Here is a 14,489-nt window from a genome sequence, read left to right on the forward strand (position 1 = left end):
TATATATATATATATATATATATATATATATATATATATATATATATGTATGTCTAAGATTCTTATTAATAATCAGGTAGCTCATAAGAAAGATTGGGGTAAACCTGAGTATGATGTGAATTTACAAAGTAAAACCATTTAAGAACACCTAGAAAGTAATTATTTTATATAAATGATGTACAAGAGGAAGAATTGATATAGAGAAATTGGATGGGGGAAGAGAGCTGGTAGTTCTGGTAACCTGCTTTCATCAGGAATGGGTTTAAGAGGGAACTATATATAAATATGCACATATATATACATATTTAGAAGAATACAAAAGTCTTCTAAATTCAGAAGAAATACAATGGTAGAGGTATAGGGAGGGGGAGGGGACAAGGCAGGGATCTTTAGAGAGAAGGGGGAGGGAATAGGTAAAAGAGGGGTAGAGAAGGGTGTTTAGATTTGTGGGAATGGAAGGATAGAGGAGGATCCTTGGAGAGGGGGTGGGCAAACAATTGGAGGGCAAGGTAGTGGGTAAAGGAGGCAGGAGGGATAGGAAACAAGTGATATGCACAAACATAAAAACAAAGATTGGGAATAGAATATGTTTGGGAAAGTATATATCTATATATGTATGTATAAATTTATAACTATAGAGAAACCTATCTAAACTTTATTGCAAGGGGCGGCCAGGTAGCACAGAGAGTAAGAGCACCGGCTCCAGTGTTGAGAAGACCTGGAGATCGAATCCCGGGCTCAGACACTTAGCACCCACCCAGAAACACCTGGCCGTGTAACCTTGAGCAAGTTACTTAACCCCAATTGCTTAGGGGCGGCCAGGTGGCTCAGCGAGTAAGAGAACCGGCTCCGGTGTCGGGATGACCTGGATCAAATCCGGGCTCAGATACTCAGCACCACACCCAGAAATAATAACTGGCCGTGTAACCTTGAGCAAGTTACTTAACCCTGATTGCTTAAAAAAAAAAAAGTTTATTGTAGCCTTCTGGGGGTGGGGTGGGGGGAGGGAAAAACAAAGTAAAAAAGTGCACAGCAGAGAACAAAAGAAAACTCAGAAGGAAGCAAAGAGAAGATGGACAATTCTCAATGCAACTAGTATTATTTGTCATACAGGCTTTCCTGAAAAGAAAATTTCAGGAATCCTCTCATATTCTGTTATACACATGATATGTTTTTTTTTCTAACTTTGTATTTAAGTTCCAATATTTAAATTTGTGATATGTTTTTGTTTCTTTTCTCTATTCTTTATTTGTGTTCTGATGTTTGAGTCTAAAATAAAAATTAAAAATTTGAAAAAAATATATCTAGAGTTGGGAGGGGCCTCAGAGGCCATCTTGCTTAACCATATCAGATTACAAATAGGGAAACTAGGTGACAACAAGCTTAAGTGATTTGTCTAAGGTCATATAGATAGTTAATAGTAGAGCCTGGATTCAAATCTGGATCTCTGACTGCCAACAGACCCCCTACCCTCCCTCCCACCTTATTGCTGTCAGTCTAGGAATTGTGCATCAGAACTTTGAGCTTTCTCTATATTGCCCCATGATTCTTTTGCTCCAGGTAACCAGTTTTGTGAAGATTATGTTAATTTATGAACCACTCAATCAGTTTGGGGGGGGGTGTTAGATTTGTGAGAGTAGAAGCTTGAGGGTACACCAGGATTGAAACAAAGCTTTTGTGTACCATTGGCAATATTTGAAAAATTGTACCCTTTTGTATTTGAACATTCCACTCTTGTGTGTTATTGTCCATTGGAGAATTGGAGACTTCACTGTGTAACATGTAGGGTTTGTCTGATTACACAACAAATGTCTACATGGTGTGAAAAGAGACATTAAGTCTGCTGTATCTTCTTCATGTTGGGTTCAAATCCCAGCCTTACTGCTTGTTGCTTTTTGTAACCTTGGTTAAGTCACTTTTTAACTCACTGATCTTTTAAGGTCCCTTTCAGTCAGCCTTTCAGTTCACCAAGGAGTATTTATTAAGTGTGCCAGGTCCTGCTATGCCCTAGGGACATAAAGAAAGGCATAACCACAGTGCCTGTCCTCAAAGAGATCACTTCCTAATAGAGTGAAACAAATATTCACACACACACATACAACTATGTATATACAAGACATATCAATGTAAATGGGAGATAATCTCTGAGAGAAGGTATTCCTATTGAGGGGGACATAGAAAGACCTCTTAGAGAAGGTTGGAATTGGGTTGAGTCTCAAAGGAAATCAGAGAAATCTTTATCCACTGAAGGAGGGCCAGAAGGCCTAGCCAACTGTGGTTGGATGGCATGGAATGAGGGAGAAGTGACTTGGAAGATAAAATAGCCAAGGAGGTTGTCTCCTCCTGCTTGCCACCTTCTACTCATAGGATTGATCTTAAGATCACATATTTAGAGCTGGAAGAGATCTTAGCATCCATCTAATTCAACTTTTTCATTGGGATGAAGACCTGAGACCCAAATAGATTAATTGACTTGCCCAAGGTCATTTATAGTGAGTAAGCAGGAGAACCAAGATTTAATCCTAGGTCTCTGACTCTAAATCCAATGCTTTTTCCCCCTTATTTCTATCTTCAAAAGAAAAGCTTCTGTCAACAAACTATATTTTTCCAATTCATCTTTTTTTTTTCTAATGGAGGTATTACTCTAATAATAGTAAACAGGTTCTGTCTCACTTTCTGTTTGCACACCTGAGTTGGGGGGAAGGGGAAAAACCTCTTGAGAGAGAAAAATATATGAGATTTGTGATTTTAAAAACAGAGGCAAATTAACTGTTTTCCCATTTGTATCTCAGGCAACATTGAGTTACATAGGGGTCCAAACAGAGCTATAATGGTCATGATTGCTGGCCAAGATTAGCAATGCTTTACTCCTGTTTTGTTTACTGTAATGAACTGGTCAATAAACATCACAAATTGTTTATCTATATAAATCTTGACAGATTACTGTTTATGAAATCCATTTAGCAAGTGAGGTTTTCCCATAAGGATGAAAAATGAAGATTTTAAACAGATTGCGGGAGAAGCTTGAGCCGTACCTAGAGAGTCAATGTAATAAAGGTTTCTTTATATTAATATTACAAAAACCATTTATCCTGGCAAAATCAATATTGCAATTCATCTTAGTTTAGTTTTTCTTTTTCTAAGTTGAAAATGTCTTTTCTTTTATTATATATAATTCTGTTTTAATAAATGTGAGATATATCTCATTTAGGAGGAGCTCTTGAGGAGGAAGCATTTATGAAATGACATGAAACTTGTAACTTATTTGGTAAACAGTCCTGGAGATTGTAGAAAATTACATTTGTGGGTCTGTGAAATTTGGAGGCATCATTGTACTTAAATCTTAATCATCCAAACTCCCCCATGATCTTTACTTTAGAGGAACAAACAACTGCATTTAGAGAGGATCTAATCTAAAGGTTCCTGTCAGGCAGAATTCCCACCAACCAAAAGCAAACAATTATCACAACAGTCAGACTTCCACCTGGAGAAGAGGCTATAAAATCAGGCACAGTCATTTTTAATTATCCAATATACAGTATGCTTTTGTGAGAAGGGATTTATTTAGTTTGGACTTCGAGGTTAATATCCCACAGATATTGATTGAGTGATGGTGAAGTTAGAGGAGTAGTAGATAGCTGGGAGAGAAGGGAGCTACATCAAGGAAAGGAATAATGTTAAACATTGGGAACCATTACTGTAAATGTACTGTATGTAAAATAAGTTTGATTGTCTCATGAGTGAATGGCAATGACAACTGAAATACTCAGGAGACCCTTATTCATGAGTGGTGCGGTAAAATAATTGTTGTAAGAGCAGAAGCTTGTCTCCCAATGTTTATGATTGTCACCATAACATCATCCTTCCCCCCAAACCATACATGCTAAGTAACAGCATGAAATGAAATTAAGAACAAATAAAACATCTTTGTCTCCCCCAGGATTCTTCAATCTTATTTTTTTTAAAGGGCAATTTTCTTCAGCTATGAAAATAACTAAATACTCTAAGCAAAGTCAACTGTATGAAGGGGGGATTTTGAGGTTATGCATATAGATGAAAGAGCTCAGTGCGGTTTTCTGAAAAGGAAAAGCAAAATGTCCTTTTCTTTCCCCTTTTCTAAAAAAGAGGGCAAACTAGAGTATAGTGGTTTCCAAGAGAGAATGTACTTTATTTATTCCCAAAGGGATATTAGTCCATAAAACAAATTTGCAGTTTATTTTGCAGCTTTAGCTTTTATCAGCCTTTTTAAGGGTGTTGAATGATTACCCAGGAGATCACACAATCAGAGTTGCAATGGGGAGAGGAACTCTAATAAAGAGAGACCTTTGATGGATAGAAAAGATAGGGGAATGATATCCTTAAACTTGTTTTAAATGTGCCACATGAAGAGCTCTGTGTTAAAGGTGGTCTTTAGGCATACACAATTTTTTTGTTCTTAATAATTTGTGGTGCCAAAATTGCTTATGCTAATCAATGCCATTGCCGTGGGCTAATTGTTAGAGTAATTCTTTTTGGAGGTAGCACGTTTCAGTTCCTATTATAGTTAATAAAATACCAGTGCAGTAATTTTCATGAGAAAATCTGAGGCCCAGAAATTGCAGATGGATAGTTGATTGCTCCTCATTATTGACTTCACAGGTTATAGTTATTGATCTCAAACTATTACTAACTACAAACTACTACTACTGAGAGGTATGCCTTATTATACCCCCTAGGCAGAACTGAATATATGGTATCCAGTGTTATTTCAGTGGTTTAAACTGTATTTCCTAGACTTATGTGTTAGGAGCAGTGCCTGGTTATGCTTTGGAGAATGTTCTCACCTCACCTGACTCAAGAGAAGGTACTGACTTTGACTTAATTTTGTAGGTAACTTGACTCAAGGAAAGGTAATTTTTCTTCGGGAAACTTGAGAAAATATATGCACAGTAAACCCTAGTATCTGATACAGACCTGAAAAGTGCATACAGTCTATATCATAGTATTTTCGTAGTATTTTAGATCTTGACCTGGAAGGGATCTTCCAGGCCATCGATTCCTGCCCCCTCATTTAATGCATGAGGAAGCTGAAATTGAAGAGACAGGGTTTGAACCTTGGTCTTTTGCCTCCAGTCTTTCCCTTCTACAACACTGTATTCTTCCTTCCACCCCTAGCTAAGTAGCAAGAAAACATAGTCTAGAATTTAATTCTTAAATGAGTAGAACAGATACCAAGTTATCAGATCATAGATTCTGATCACAAACTAGAATAATAGATACAGAGTTGGAAGAAATCTTGCTGTTCTTTGTCTTGTAAAGGTTCTTCATGACCCCATTGGTGTTTTCTTGGCAGAGATACTGGAGTGGTTTTCTGTTTCCTTCTTCAGCTTATTTTACAGATCAGGAAACTGAGGCAAGCAAGGTTAAGTGAATTGCCCAGGGTCGCACAGCCAGTGAATGTCTGAGTCTGGATTTGAACTCAGAAAGATGTCTTCCTGACTCTAGGTCAAGCACTCTATTCACTGTACCACCTAGCTGCCCAGAAGAGATCTTATTGGGCCAATGAGTGTGAGGTAGGATTTGAACTCTAGTCTTGCTCTCTATTAAATACAGCACCTAGCTCCCTATTAATTATTTTTAAAGGAGGAAAACAAAATTAAGATCCTTTAATGAAAAAACTATTAGTTTTAAAGATGCATGATAATTTCCTAGTCACAGCTCTGGAAAGGAGGGCTTCTCAGACAGATTCTTTGTCCCCATTAGTCTGTTTTCCACCATGATGTGCTCTGAAGGTCAAAGTGATGGAGAATGGGATAATTTTTTTCTTCTTTTTGACACTATAGCTTCCTGCCATATTTTATGAATCTTCAGCTCTATAGTCTTTTTTTTTTCAGGTTGACTGAAGACAATTCTCTAGAGTTTTCCAGTTTTTCAGTGCAATCTTCCCCATGCAAAGTGAGGACAGAACTTCTGTGCCCTTTTCCTCTCTCCAAGTACTAGGATTAAATTTTCTCTATTTCCACTAGCCTACAGCTCTCAATAGCTCCCCACTCCCATTAATTACCACTAAGGCTTCATACAAACTGACATTTATTTTTCCTAGTCACTCAACTGAGGGAAAGAAGGGAAGAAAATAATACATTTGATGCATAAAGGGGAAAACTCCCTCCTGCAGACAGGTTCTACCCCAATGTCTTATCACAGTGTGGAGGTAACCCTGGGTTGCTGAAGGCTATTCAGTAGAGTACAAGGTTGGCAATTGTACCAAGTTGGGAAGTCTTTGAGAAAGGGCTTAGTGATAAATTGTCTGACTGCCAGTCTAGGACCCAACTAGCCAAGTTTGAGAGGCTCATCACCAGAAGGTTGTTCTCCAGGTGATGAAGCTTTTTGGCAATCAGAACTCATGAATGTCTGGAGGCCTTGTGATTCATATTGGTGGAGGGGAGTAGTCAGTGATTAAATTATAGATTCTTGAAGAATATCAAGAAAAAACACTGGAAAATTTAGATTTGGATTTGCCTTGGATCATGATAAAGGAAGATTTTAGACTTGGCTCTGGTGATTTTTTCTCTTCAAGGAACTCTTCTTCAATAATTCACCTCACTGTGGCCTGCATATTTAGGCCTTGGTGTCTCATTTTGGACATTTTTTTTATACCTGTTATCAGTTTGGGGCAATGTGGCATAATGGAAAAAGGGTAAGATCTGGAGTCAGGAAGACTTGCCTTTAACTCTTAAGAGTTGTGTCACCCTAGACAAATCATATAACTCTTGGGTGCCTCAGTGCAAATAAAAGTGTCTATGGTACCTATCCAACAAGGTTGTTGTGAGGCCCAAATAAGATAACGCATGTAAAAAGTTTTTAAATGTTAAATAACTATTGACTATTATCACCATTGGTTAGCATCTGCCCAGCGAATGCCAATCTTGATAATAACTCGTCAAACAAAATTCTGATTTTTATGACAAAAAAAAGTCATACTTCATTCCAAGGATAAATCGGTTAATTCATTCATCCATTCAATAGATATATATTGAGCCTGTGTAACAGCAAGCACCCCAGCATCCTCAGGGTGGCTGCCAACACAGGTTCTTAGATCTACTTTTCTAAAGGAAAGTAACTCAAAATGGGTTAACAATCTTGCTTTAATCAATCAAATATATAATTTACCTCGTTCAGGGGAAAAAGTCCTGAACTTCAGAGTATACAGACAGAAGTTACAAAGCAGAAGTTACAAGAAAACGGAAAAACATATCAAGCAGACAGGCTTCCAACTGCCTTGACCATTACATCCATACCTTGTCAGTAACCAGAGAGCGAAGCATCAACATCTGGGTTTTCAAAGCTGGGGGGCTTTCAACGGCTTCCCAGAGTCTTGTCTGGTCAAATCACACAACACTTCTCAAACTGAGCCCCAAAACAAAGCCTCACCTCAGGGAGTATATAGCCTTCTCCTTGGTCAGAGAATATAACAATCCTCTTAACCCACTGCCCAATCACAAAGCACCAAGGTGTGGGCGTTCCTGAAAAACAACCCTCCCACCACAGGCTCCAGGTGCACTTAACCCAGAGGCAGAGAATATCTTAAAAATTTACATTCCTATAACAGCCTGCTATGTGCAAAACATTGCTTTAGTTGCCCTATAGAGTAGTATACTGGAAAGAACTGATTTTGAAATAAGGAAACCCGAATTTGAATCCTACCTCTTTCATTTAGTTACTGTGTGACCATAGACAAATCACAAACATCCTGTATGCCCCAGTTTCTTTATTTGGAAATGGGAGCTCTTACTGTTTATTCTAACTACTTTAAAGATTTGTTGGGAAGAATTTTTTTTTTAATAAACCCTAAAGCACTTTATTGACACAGATTATTAATGAAAAACAATTCTTGATCACAAAGCTTTTCTAATCTAGTTATGACTTTTGCATTATGTACTGCTCTTTGAATTACATGTGCCAGTGTCTTCCTGCATGGCTGCAAATATTTGGAAGATAGTTATAGCATTGAAAAAAATTTAAATAAGCTCTTAGATAATGAAGGAATTTCTTAGATTTAATTTAAATGGTTGTTTTTCAGTCATTTCAGTCACATCCAATTCTTTGTGACCCCATTTTAGGTTTCCTTGTCAAAGACACTGGAGTGATTTGCCATTTCCTTCTCATTTTACAGATGAGGAAACTGAGAAAAACAGGGTTAAGTTACTTACTCATGGTCACACAGCTAGTAAGTGTCTGAGACCAGAATGGAGCTCAGGAAGATGAATCTTCCTAACTTTAGGCCGGACACTCTCTCCACCATTTCATCTGTCTGCCCAGGTTTAAATTACATCAACTACCTTTAATCAACTCAGAGAATATTGTTTATGTTTGTAAGAAAATGTGCTCTAGGCGCGGCTGGGTGGCGCAGTGAGTAGAGTGCCGGCCCCAGAGTCAGGAGGACCTGAGTTTGGATCCAGCCTCAGACACTTAACACTCACGCACAAAAATAAAACCTAGCCATGTGACCTTGGGCAAGATACTTAACCCCAATTGCCATCCAAAAAGCAAAAAATAAATGTGCTCTCCTCTCTTCTACAAAAAAAACACTGTTCTTCTGGTTCACAGAGAGGAGGAGGTAGAAAGATGTTGCTGTTCTCTATGCTTTCATGCAATAAAATTGAAAGCCCTGAAGAAGCTGTTACCCCAGTAGGTTTCATAATGCCTCCCATATCAAAAGAACTTAATAATTGTTTACTGGATGGTCTTGACTTGAAAAGGGTGCATTAAAAAGACTTTCAGTGTCACCTATATGGACAACCAGTCAAAAAGCATTTATTAAGCTCTTCCTATAGATTAGGCTCTCTGTGCTAAATTCTGGGATACAAAGAAAGGCAGAAAAGTCCCTGCCCTCAATGAGTTTTTTATCTTTTTTCCTCTCCTTTGAGTGATGAGGCCATAGCAACACCAAAACAGAAAGTTTGTGGCTTAACTTGAATCATACGGAGATTATCTTTCCTTGTTATTTTCCTGAGATAAGAGATTATTTTGTATTGTCAAAGCCTATATCCCTAGTAAATTTATGTTTATCAAGAATCTTAAATAGCAAAAAAAATAAATCCAATATAATGTTATTTTAAAATAACTATACCTTTTTTTGAGTACAAAAGATATACCAAAATTCAGAAATTTATTCAATACATCAGTGTTAGAATTTGTCATAGGATCATTATAGGTTCAACCCAATCTCCTATAGCTATTACGTAGTCCTGCAAAATAATAAATTACTGATGAACATAAGTAGTCCTAAAATGTTTTCTGAATACCAAAGATTAAATTTGCCTCCTAAAATTTGAGTGTGAAATGTATTTATTGTATTCTAATTCTTTGAAAGTTAATAATCCGTATAGAATATATTTGATAACTCAGAATTCTATTCCCCAAACATTTTAGAAAAATAGGAATTTACTGTACAAAATGAACCATGGAAATTCAAGATATGTTAAAATATTGGCAACATTTAAAACCATTTTTCTCTGAAAACAATCCCTTTTCTCAAACCCAATGCTTTTTAAAAAAGAAATTAGAGAAATTCAAAAGTAGAAGGGTTCTCTGGTATCTTGGCAGCACAAATCTCCCACCCTTAATGAGTAGTCATCTAGCTCCCTCTTACAGACCTCTACAGTGATGGGGAACTTACCACCTTCCTAGACAACCATTCTACTAATGGATACATCCAGCAGTTAGGAAAGTTTGTTCCTTATCTAAAATAAAATTTGTCTATTTGTAACTTGTACTAATTGGTCTTAGCTTTTCCTGAAGCTAACCAAAACAAATCTCATCCCTTTTCCATATGATGATCCTACAAATATTTGAAGACATTTCATATATTTCCCCTTGTGTCAGGAGATTGAGCCCAGTGGACTTGGGAAATAGAGAAATATCCAGCTTACTCTAAACTTGCTGCCTGAAGGGAAAATTCCCTCAGTACCTCTCACTGCTACAGGAGCTGCTATGAGGAAGGAGGTTTATGGTACAGCTATTTTCATCAGTGTATTTAGGAATGCCAGATTATAGGAAGGCTGTTGACTTATATGAATGGTGGTTAATGTATGAATTTGACATTTATTTGTTAGTGAGATGGTTGGTGTAGAGAGTATAATGGTACTTGAAGGTTGGTGGTTGTCACGACTTGGTGAAAGTTTGAGGAGAGGTCTATGAGGGAGCAGAAATGTGCAACAATTATATTGTGGTGTGCTGATTCCTGTCTCTTCCTGCATCATCTTGTGTCTTGAGGTTATGTTCATGTATGAATCAGTATGGGTTCTTGACTTGGTGACTCTATTTCTACATAGTATATAGAAAAACAAAGGCTAATGAACTACAAAATATACTCCAATAAAAACCTTCCACCAGATTTGTATCCATCCATAACCATTGCTATATAGTTTCCATTGTTCAACCAGAACCATTCCACCAAAATGTATCGGCCCATATCTTATACACACGAATATAAGAGGATTAGAGATTTAGACCTTGAATGAGGCCAACTAGCATAATCCCCTGGTTTTTATAGATGAGGATATTGGAGTTGCTAAGTTACTTGCTGGCTATCACACAAATATTATATAGCATAGTCAAGATTCAAATCCAAGGACTCTGACTCTTCTGTTTCTGTTTTCACTGTGCTGTTATGTTCCCTTTCTTTCAGAAAGGCTTGGCAAAGACTGACTATATTATGTTTGTAGAATTCTTCTGTTACCATAAGTTTAGTAACTGTATTAACAGGATCATGGGATCATTTATTTAGAGCTGAAAGGGAATCTTTCTCCAGGTCTGCTAGTACAGTTCTTTCATTTTAGTCTTTATTCCAGTGACACTGGCTTCCTGGCTGCCCCACAACCAAGACACTCCTGTGGGCATTTTTACTGACTGTCCCCCATTCCTGGAATGCTCCCCCTCCTTAACTCCAAATACTGATCTCCCTGGCTTTTTTTCCTGCCTTGTACAGCCAAAGTTTTTCCCAAACCTTCTTCCTTTTAGTTATTTCTTGTTTTTTTTTTCTGTATATAGTTTGTTTCTACATACTTATTTCCTTTTTGTCTCCCCTATTAGTGAACTCTTTGTGGGTGGGTATTTTCTTTTGTCTCTTTTTGTATCCCTGGCACTTAATATAGTATCTGGCACATAGTAGGCCCTTAATAAGTATTGATTGATTGATTTTGCAGATAAGTCTTTTTGTGAGAGAGTTGGTCTCTCTTAATAGAACACCACTGGGCAGATTATTATATTAGATGTTTTGGAATAATGAAAAAAAAGAGAGAATTAGAAGATAAAACTCTTGTAATGAGGACTTTAGTTAAATGAGGGAAGATTTTTTGAAGGAGGTGTAAGTGAGATTTTGATTCACTTGGGTTGCATTTATCAATTCTTTATCAGATGGGAAAAATAAATTATCTTACCCTGTAAAGCTTATGATCTACTCTAAATGACATTTAACAAGAGTGATCAAGCTCAATGTTCTTATCCTTTGATGGTTTATTTATTTTATTTTCAGATGCCACCCATGTAACTGTCATCTCCCCGGAGCCTTGAATGGAAGTTGTCATCTGGTCACTGGCCAATGTTTCTGTAAACAGTTTGTAACTGGCTTAAAGTGTGATGATTGTGTTCCTGGTGCAAGTCATTTGGATATTCAAAACCTATTTGGTTGCAGCAAAAGTAAGTGCATGGGGCCTAAAGGATACACTAACATTGCTGTTGTTGTTTTTGACACATGGCAAATCAAGTCTCTTCACTAAGAACTGAGGAAAAAAGTTGAATTTGCTTTGAGTTTGGGGGAAATATGTGTGAAAGACAAAGATCAATTATCAGATAAATAATGTAACCTACTTTTCTGAATTTGGCTATCCTCATCTAGAATCAGTGGTTTGAGTATGATTTTGCCTGTAAAGAAAAGAACTGCCTATATGTCCTTAAAATCAAGATTTCTTTCAGCTCTCTGATTCCCTGACAAACAGAAGATTCCTTCCCATCAGTGTCAAGTTTTTATATCATTACCTTCAAAAGTAAAGGTGTATTTATAGGAATGCCTGATAGGTAGCATTTAAATTGTGTGACACATATTCCTCCATATGGTCTCCTGAGACATCTCTAAGTAGTCGTGCTAGGAAATGTCCTCAGTGATATCAGATTGTCACAAGCCAGCGGGTTGTTGTGCCACCTGTACACTTGAGGGTAAGGAAGAAATGAATCATCAAGTACTACCCCCATGGCAACCACTGTGAATCTGGAGTGGAGGCAAGCCTGAGCATTCAGGCTGCCTTTGTATGTTATTTAATGAATAATAGCTATGATTCCTGACTTCCATAGTGTTTTAAAGTTTAAAAAAAATGCTTGATATACATTTTTTTACTTGGTTCTTCTAAATCCTGGGAAGTAGTTGCCATAGATAATACCAATAAAAATGATAATTATTCTTCCCATTTTGAAAAGCAGTGTAGTTTAAACTCTGATGGACAGAAAGCTGGTCCTGGTGTCAGGAAGGCCTGGGTTCAAGTGTTGCATCTGACAGTTACCAGTTGTGTGACCCCAGGCAAGTTGCCTAACCTCTCAGCGACTCCAACAACTGCTTAAGACTAGGAGGAGCTGCATAGAAGGTGATGATCTTCATTGTTAAAGAGAGTTTGATCATCTGGCAACCCACATAAATGGCATCACAGATCTAATTCCAACCATGTTCTTTCCATTTTCCAGACAAAGAAACTGAGGTTTAGAGACATTATGGTACTTATGGACAAGCATAGCTAGTATCATAGAAAGGAGATCAAACCTAGCTTTTTTCCTCTGATTCACAGTCCAACATTTCTATTATGCTAGAGTGCCTCAAGTTTATTAGAAAGGAAAGGAAGGAAACAAGCATTTATTTAGTGGCCAGAATGTGCTAGGCATTTTACAAATAAGTTCTCATTTTTTCCTCACAAACACATTGGAAGGTTAGTACCATTATTATCCTCATTTTACAGTTGAGGAAACTGACACAAACAGAGGTTAAGTGACTTGCCCATGGTTACATGGCTAGTAAGTATCAGAGGCTGAATTTGAACTAAGGTCTTCCTAACTGCAGTGCATCAGAATGTTTGTGTCACAGAATGTTTTTGTCTTGCCTGCACATTTTGAGGCATGTTATCTGAAAAGCACCATTGTGAATGTCTAGGTCTTTATGTGATTACACATGGGAAATTATTTTATACAGTGTCTATGCTTATTAATATAGCAACTAGGTCATAGTAGGCACTTAAATTTGTGTTCATTGTTATTAATTAAGCATATAGTCTGATGTCAAAACTAAAAGAGATTTCAGAGATTATTTCACCCAATCTTTTCATTTTACAAACAAGGAAACTGAGGTCCATGAAGTCACATGACTTCTTAGAGACAGACCTGAGACTAACACCATTGCTCCTAATGCAAACATTATTTTTTTCTATTACACAATACTTCTTTTAACTTATTTCAAGTGTACAATTTGGGTGTGGATTTGGGTGACATTTTTCAAACTGAATTTAATATTGGTATTACACATACCTAGTGCTAAAAGATTCTGAGGTTGGTCCTGTTACTCTTTCTGATTCACTTCATTATAGAAATAGAGAGCAGTAATTTTGTAGGGATACTAGACACACGCTCCAACTTTGCTTTCCAATACAATATCATCTCCCAAAGCCTAAAAGCTTATTCTTGATCATGAGATAAAGTCTTCAGAATTGTCCCAGACAAAGATCATAGTCACTGATTATGTGATTGAACAGTTCTTTTTGTTTCTTGAACTGCATTTCACTTACATGATAAATATAGTGGATTTTGTTATTGACTGACAGGGAAATTAGCAAGATACTGCTGTACTAAGCTTCTTTTATTTTATAGTATTTAATTATTAAGGATCAATGCTTGTGGAATTTGAAAAAAATGCCTTCCCCCTTAAGAAATTAAAGAATAATATAATTATTAAAATTTAGTCAGGATTAGAGGATATATTTATTCCCTAAGAAAGTCCTTTCAATTCTGGTGACCATGAGGGGAAGGATCCCTCAGAATGCAATGCAAAACCAAATGGGGAGACAATCATCTGGAAAGGGTCCTCTTTTGTTGAATTTGACTTAGGAACCTAGAATTTAAAATGTTATTGGTCACATTGTGTCAACTTGCATCATGCTAACTTTATAATTTTTTTTTAAACTTCTCAAGGATTTGGAAGAATTTACATTTACTCACAGCCCCATTGAACTCATATGATATCTTGTCTGACCCACGAGCCATCTCAATTGGGACTTTAAATTACCATCTCAGAAACCCAAGTGGTACTCATTGAATCATTAGACTTCAGTAGCTGAATTTTCAAAATTTCTCATTTCACTGCCATCCAGGAATGGTTTGCTTAGACGGTGAAATCTGACAAGATCCTAGTCAGAGGCTATCACAACAAATAATCATGTGTAAATGTTTAAAAGACTAAGTGAGATGAACTCTTG

At 37.0% G+C, this 14,489-nt stretch overlaps 1 protein-coding gene across 1 annotated transcript in view; it reads left to right on the forward strand.

Moving 5' to 3' along the window:
* Window positions 1-14,489, forward strand: part of USH2A (usherin) — a 1,033,591-nt gene that overhangs the window by 194,775 nt on the left and 824,327 nt on the right. The window contains exon 15 of the mRNA XM_069066041.1: window positions 11,516-11,679. Coding sequence (XP_068922142.1) covers window positions 11,516-11,679 — 164 coding nt within the window. The remainder of the gene's footprint in view (window positions 1-11,515; window positions 11,680-14,489) is intronic.

The sequence above is a fragment of the Petaurus breviceps genome, unplaced genomic scaffold, assembly GCF_028583685.1.
Source record: "Petaurus breviceps papuanus isolate PSGF00001 unplaced genomic scaffold, PetGlider_PUasm1.0 90702, whole genome shotgun sequence".
In the NCBI taxonomy this organism is placed as follows: domain Eukaryota; kingdom Metazoa; phylum Chordata; class Mammalia; order Diprotodontia; family Petauridae; genus Petaurus; species Petaurus breviceps.